Genomic DNA, 7178 nt, shown 5'->3' on the forward strand with positions numbered 1-7178 from the left:
ATTCACTCAAACGACTGCCCAACTGAATTTTAAAATTTGTTTTTACTGTGTAATTTTGATCGCTAAGTACGCAATTTATTGTCGTCTCTGACAGCCATTTTTTTTTTCTCCCTTACGCTCAAAACACTGGCAATAACAAAAGTGACACCGTTCTGCACGCTCATGAATGATGGAGCAGTTTGTCAGGCGGCCATGTGGCCTCAGCGCCGACCGATGGTATCGGGCCTCCTTTTCAGCTGCTCAAGTGTCCTAATGGGACTCGTGCTGCAAATGACGGCGCACTTTTATCGCTCACCTTTTCACCTAGCCAGCAATTAAACGAGCCACCTAATCCCACCAGAGGCAGGCCGCCACCAAATTTATGTATTTACACTCACGGACCACTTCAATAGAGACACCAATCTAATGAGACTGGATTCAAGACTTCCAAATTTTAATTAATGCTCAATGTTAGAAAGAACACCTCTCTGACATTGAGCATTAAGTGCGGTAATGGAGAGTTATTAGCATGCTAATTGCTTTGCAATTTAAATATGATGATTGCGATCGACATATTCATCATTGGCCCAATTCCCTGCTGTTTTTGTGCAAGATGGTGTATCCTGTTTATATAGCACGTTGGACTGAAATGTGGCTGGCCTGGCTGTATTTGTTGACAGGCTTGGGATTTGTTTAATCATATCTCTGCATGCTGATAGAGCTTCTCCCTTTCCTGCCCCTGTGCTGAGAATTTCAATGAATTCTGTGAGTCTGACTCACTCCCATTTTTTACTGTGCAGTTTTTAAATAACCGCTTGTAATTTGATTTATTTGATAGCTTCTCCGTGCACATCTAATCTTTATGAATGTTGGGAAGTGAGAATTGTTTCAACCTGTCAAAAGTACAAATCTCTACAACCCAGCTCATGCACTTTCCAGCGACTGGGAGATTTAACAAATAGATATTGTTTCTACACTGGGAACACGATTACTTTCGGAATATTTGACAAATAGTTGCTAGATAACAGAGGTGATTTGATTTTCAATGGCTTTTAGACGGGAATGTTCTTGAGCGCACTAAGCACTCTTTTGATTTAAAAAGATGCGAGAGCCTAGATAGCAGAGGCGTACGTCTATCTTCTTGAGAGCGAAATGGGAACTGGCTCTAACTAAATAAGAAGAGTATGTGCGGTGTTCCTCTGGGTATAGTTCTAGGGGCCTTGTTTTTTTTTTTATTGCATTTAATATCCACCAATATTCAATATTTGACCTCTATATTTACATCTGATTTTGTCATTCTTTGAAATGTGATTCCCTGTTCATTTCTTTTAATTTTTTTATTTACATCTGACTAAGCAGCATCCTGAATGTTTTAGTCTTAAACTTTTGTTCCAACCAGACCATCTGCTCATCCTAATTTACACGACCCGAACATAAAATTGATAGATTAAATGAGATAAAAGCCAGATTAGAACCGGGCTGGTAAAAAAAATAAAAAATCAAAGGACGACTCTCCTTCACGCTAATAAAGCGCATATAGGAGCCTGAGAAAAGGGAGACTGTAATCTGCCAGGCACCCCCTGTGGGCAACAAGATTGTAATGTAATGCTCAGGCCCATCGTCCCAGGAGGATGGACAATAAGCGCACAAAACAAATTGAACTGAGAGAACACATCAAATCTCAGGTTATCCATCTCTTCTGCTGCTGGTAGCCTTTGCGGACTAGAGAAGGGCAAAACACATTGAGCCCGGGGATTTTCCTCTTTTTCCCTTCACAAGCAATTTGATAGGGATAAAAGAAAATATTGATTTGGTGTTATTTGCATTCATATGAGAGTCCTCTGCTTTCACTGTCTCAGTCTAGACAATGAGGCACACATACCTGGTGGAAGCTCAATGCCGCATGATTCACTCCAGAAAAAAACACAAAAATCGGGTTGAGTCTTAATGCAACAGGCGAGCATGACTGAATGAGCTCCGTCATCATAATTAACATTATATTCTCAAAGGAAAAGTCCTTGGCAGCCTTAAGGGTGAGACAGTGGACAGCAATGAGCAGACTAAAAATAGACGGACATTATTATGGATAGCAGATGGGCGCTATGTGCGCAACCTATTTTGTTTCACGATACAATGAGGAACGAGTGATAGCTTGTTGCTTTTTGATGACGGATTTGTTTTGTATCTTTCTATCGATATGAAACATATAACTGTATTCTCAATCCCAAACTATATATTCGAATTAAATCCTCGTGTGCTTGCTTCATCTTGTTATTTTATTGGCATATGGGGCAGATATAACTGTGCCCTATGAAGTCTGCCTAGCAACAAGTGACCATCAAATGGAATATATTTTAATGTTCAGATCGGCTGCCAGAATTGAGGTTAGACATACATTTGAAATTGTTTCCTTGTTGCCGTCATTTATAAATTTGTATTGAAGTCGTGTACTTTTCCTGATGCTGTTTTTATTTATTTTCAGCTCAAACCACTACCTTGGAGGTCAGAGGCATCACAGTGGTGGCCCTTGATTGCATGAGTTCTTCTGCCATTAGGAAGAGGTGGTCGTGGGTGGGAATCATGCCGCCTTTACGCACATTCTCCCTTTTATGAGGTAGGAGGAGCTTGTGGCACGGGGATGCTGCTCGATGCAGCAGTCCCGTCAAAACCTCCGGGTCCCACCCCCCATCTCCTGCCCCCACCTCTTCCTCCCCCACCCTACCTCTCCATCTAGAGCAGCCCTCTTATCACTTCCATCTGCGCGCCCTGGCTCTTGGCTCTCCCAGCCCCGACGCCTCTGATAAATATGAGTTGCATCATCCGAGGACTGCATTCCGCTGCTACATAAGGTAAGATGATTTGTGTGTCTACCATCGGAAAGCTTTTTTTGGGTTGAAGTGAAGCTTTAAGAAAGAAGTGGCTTCTTCTCCCTTTGTCTAAAATGCACGCATGTGCTTTGTGCATGCAGACGCATTCGGGTGCGCCGCTCCGATCCAAAATGATGGGCAAAAAAAAAAAGCGTGTCTTCAACTTGTCGGCTGTCCTCATTTGTCAACTTTTAACAAGAGTGCTTGCGTTTTGCAATTTGTGCTTGTTCGCAGGAATTTACTCCATCACAATGCATCTCACGGTCGTGCTCTTGTTTGTAACCGTGACGGGCGTCGCTGGAGGTAATGCCGTGAGACATGCATCACGTTGTCAACTCTGGCAGCTTTTTTTTTTTTTTTTTTGATTCAACAACATGAATAAAACAATACCTCTCTCTTTCCCTCTCCCGAGCTTGGGGATGCAGCTGCAACGCCGAGAATGGATTTTGTGAGAAAACTGGAAAGTGCAGGTAGTGTTGCTTGTGATAAGGAAAACTCATATCCTGTGTTTTCAATACATCACCGGAGCGCTCGGGTATTGTTTATAATCCATCAACTGCCTTTTGTTTATCCACATAATGGATTTTCTGGCCATCATCAAAGCCTCATCTCAGCACGCTGGCATTATGAGGACAAGAGTGGTCGGTATATTAATAGTTCAGGATTGTTCCCCTTTTTTTTTTTCTTTTCACAGGTGCAAACCAGGCTGGCAGGGAGACCACTGCGAGCGCTGCATCCGTTTTCCGGGCTGCCTGCACGGCTCTTGCGAGAAAGCGTGGCAGTGTGTGTGTCAACAAGGCTGGGTGGGCAGCTTATGTGACCAAGGTGAGCCCCCCCCCATTAAGTAACACACACACAGCAGCAGACATGCCCACAGCTTCGGGTGAGTCACACTCAGCCCCGGGGGGCGGACGTGAAATATACTGTCATGTATTTTTAGATGGAGGGGGGGGAGGGTGCCTAAAGAAGGTTGCTAAAGGTGACCCTCTTCACTTGTTAAACAAGGTACTCGAGCGCACGTTCCCCATTATACAGTGTATAATTTAGGCGTTAGAGCCACGAATGCTGCAGTGGCAGAGTGGAAATAAAGGACACGGGGAGAAACGTTGCCATGCACGTGGGAAGAAAGCGAGAGGGGGGGGAATAGAAAGAGTTGTCACGGCTAAAAAGAGATTTTTGTGCGTGTCACCGCAGATACTCGCCTGTGCTCGTCACGACCTTGCTCTGGGAATGCCACCTGCATCGAGACCGGAGAGGGGGGATACTTGTGCGTCTGTCCTCAAGGTTTCACCGGACCAACCTGTCAGCTGAGGAGGAATATCTGTCACAGTGATGGGTATGACAATTGATTTCACTTTTTCAAGTTGAAAATTTGAAGCTATTGGCCCTTGAAGGCACGATGAAGACACACAAATTGACCTCAGCGACTAAGCATTATAAAAGCGGCGCTTTAAAGAGGACATATAATGGGAAGTTGACTTTTTCATTGCTTGTTTACAAATAGCTGCGTCTCTTCAGGCCCGGCGTGCCCATCAAGTGTGAAATTACACAACCAATTAATTTTTGTGAGCGGCTCACGTCAGAAAATTGTTTTGGTGATGCCACACTGTTAAGGGGGGGGGGGAGCAGTCGAGCATGACAATGAGCAACCCCCCGCCCCCCAGCTGCTTTGACAGTTTAGAAAAATCAATGTTTCAGTTTGAAGCGATATAATTAGTGATCCTTGGGATGTTTTCAGGAAAGGGTTAGGGTAAAAAAAAATTGTTACAATTGCATATCACGTATCCTTCAATATTTTAAAGTCGTAAAAGAGCGATTTTTTTTTTGTATTCAGGGAGGTTCATCAGTCGATATGAAATGACAAAAAGATGCATTCCAGTCAACATTTCAACAAAAACAAGAGTAGATGTGAAATGACTTCTTTTTTCCCCACCCGAAGTTCAGTGTTGTCGACAAGTCAAGGCACATCAAGTGAGCCGACAGATGTGACAAAATGAACAGTCTCTCGCCTTGACACAAGCAAGTGCCAAGACGATGGGATGACAAATGACACAGGTAGAGTGGTGACATGGACTCTGGCCTCTGCTCCCTCGGGGTTATTTTTAGCTGGATTCAAAATCAATAGATTTGTACCATCCATCCGTCCAATGAGTGACCCAGTCCACTGTCAGTGATGACCTTCATGACCCTGTGAGCATCATCTCCTCTATTCTATCTTTCAGCTCTCCTTGCCAGAATGGAGGTACTTGTACCGAAACAGGTGACTCCTTGGAAGCCCACTCCTCCTGTTTGTGCCCCCCTGGATTTTCCGGAAACTTCTGTGAGATCACTCCTGACGTCTGTCGATCGAACCCATGTCTAAACGGCGGCAACTGCACCAACCACGAGGCGACCTTCACATGCTCCTGCCCACCAGGCTTCGTGGGGTCGACTTGCAACGACACCAGCTTCTCTCCGTGCGCTGCAGCGCCCTGCGCCAGCGGAGCCACGTGCGTTAGCCAACCTGACGGAAACTTCCGCTGCCTTTGCCCCAAATGGTTTTCAGGCCCGCTGTGTTCCACACAGCACCGGCCGAAAGCCAAACCCAAACAGCCCGCCGCCAAGCCCATGGACCACAGGGTGTTTTCGCTGACTCCGCAGCACTACTCGCTCCCCGCCCACGCCTTCCACAAGCTCCTCCAACCCCCAGAAAGGGATCTTCTCAAGATCACGCTTAAAGAGACGGTGCACCACTCCCCCGGCATGCTGTCCAGCCACGGTCAGCTTGTGTGTTTCGGCATGCTGGCCCTGCTCACCTGCCTGGTCATCCTGGCCACCTCGGCCATCGTCCTGTTCAGCCGCTGCGAGGCGTGGCTGGCCAACGCCAAGTACAGCAAGCTCGTGAGGCAGCAGAGGGAGCACCTGCTGAAGGAGGCGACCGGAGCGAGCCACGAGGAGACGGAACACTCGGTGAACATCATCCTCCCGGAGAAGATCAGACTGAACAGCTTCGGGAGAAACTATACCTCCATCTGACCTTAGAAAAGTGTTGCAGTGAATGTCAAGCAGAAGCGAACCTTGAATGTACAGTCGAGCACAAACATGACACTGGATTGCGGGGGTTCTCAAACTGTTTGGGTCCAGGGACCCTTTACAGGGGAGACATTTTTCCAAGGACCTCCCTCAAAAACGTCAATAAACATAACCGCAGTATGCCTCAGGAATCGTTCCGATTTGGAATGTTTCAGTCTACTGGACAGAAATGAAAGAAAGTAACTTCAATTGAATTAATTGTAATATTTATCCATCATCAGCTGACATTATTTATGTGGACCCCCAAGTTACAATTCATGGAGCCCTGGTGATCTGAGGACCCCAGTTTGAGAACCACTGACGTGTGACATTATGAAAAATGTATTATACCAAATAGCAACGTGTTCCGTGCCATTTCACTATGATATTAGTTCAGTATATGCAAACGTTTTCATACCATATGGACCAGTGTCTTGTCCATGTTGATGAATGCAAAAACCTGTCGCCAAAAGATAATAATAATGTTCCACTTGTGCAGTCTAATAAGATCAAACAATGCTCCATGCTTAATGGTGACCAAAAGCCCAACATCCTGGTTTAAATATAGCTAACTTATGATGGAACATTGTGATTTCCTGAGAATGTTGTTGAAGTGCTCACATAAAAATGTAAACACTTGAAGAGATTTTTAAAGATGAAGTGCATATTGTATATTTATCATTTTATAACCTTGTTCATTATTACTATTATTGATTGTTATGGACCCCATTTGAAGTTTCTGTGCAATTTTACTTATGAATGAAGGTTGGCTCAATCTGCAAAATGTCCTCCAGTCTGCCACCTTTCAAAAATCATATATGTAACTATATCTATGACTTGTAAATGTGCTGATGCTGTGTGTTATTTTGTGAGAGTCACACTTGTGCAGCATAGAAGCAGTATGGAAAAATATTCTGATTTATTAGCTGGTGACATATGAATATAGGTTCACGGTTGTATACAATGACATACTTATATGGTTTCCTGTTTTTCAGAACCGTTCCCCTCATTATTTGTTGAAGTCACACTGAATTCAGCTGCATCAAATAAAGAACAATATAAAGTGCTAAAATAATCAACACAAGAATAAATAAAAAATAAACTGGGGTGACATGCCAGGAAAAAAAAACTGGCAAAAATGGAACAGATTCAATTGGAACAACAAATATAACCGTGTATGTGTAGTAAGCTTTTAAATGCATGAATGAATGAATGCATGCATGAATGAATGCATGCATTCATGAATGAATGCATGAATGAATGACCATGTATAGTAAGGCG

General features: G+C 44.2%; 1 protein-coding gene across 1 annotated transcript; it reads left to right on the top strand.

Annotated features, from left to right (window-relative positions):
- The first annotated feature begins 2713 nt into the window (after positions 1-2713).
- Positions 2714-6894, top strand: dlk1 (delta like non-canonical Notch ligand 1). The gene is made up of 6 exons (XM_088401012.1): positions 2714-2828; positions 3081-3149; positions 3259-3316; positions 3541-3671; positions 4041-4182; positions 5069-6894. The coding sequence occupies exons 2-6, from the start codon at positions 3098-3100 to the stop codon at positions 5859-5861; spliced, it is 1176 nt and encodes a 391-aa protein (XP_088257138.1). The 5' UTR covers positions 2714-2828; positions 3081-3097; the 3' UTR covers positions 5862-6894.
- The last annotated feature ends 284 nt before the right edge of the window (positions 6895-7178 follow it).

The sequence above is a fragment of the Syngnathus floridae genome, chromosome 16, assembly GCF_059516105.1.
Source record: "Syngnathus floridae isolate MCC-2025c chromosome 16, RoL_Sflo_1.0, whole genome shotgun sequence".
NCBI lineage: Eukaryota > Metazoa > Chordata > Actinopteri > Syngnathiformes > Syngnathidae > Syngnathus > Syngnathus floridae.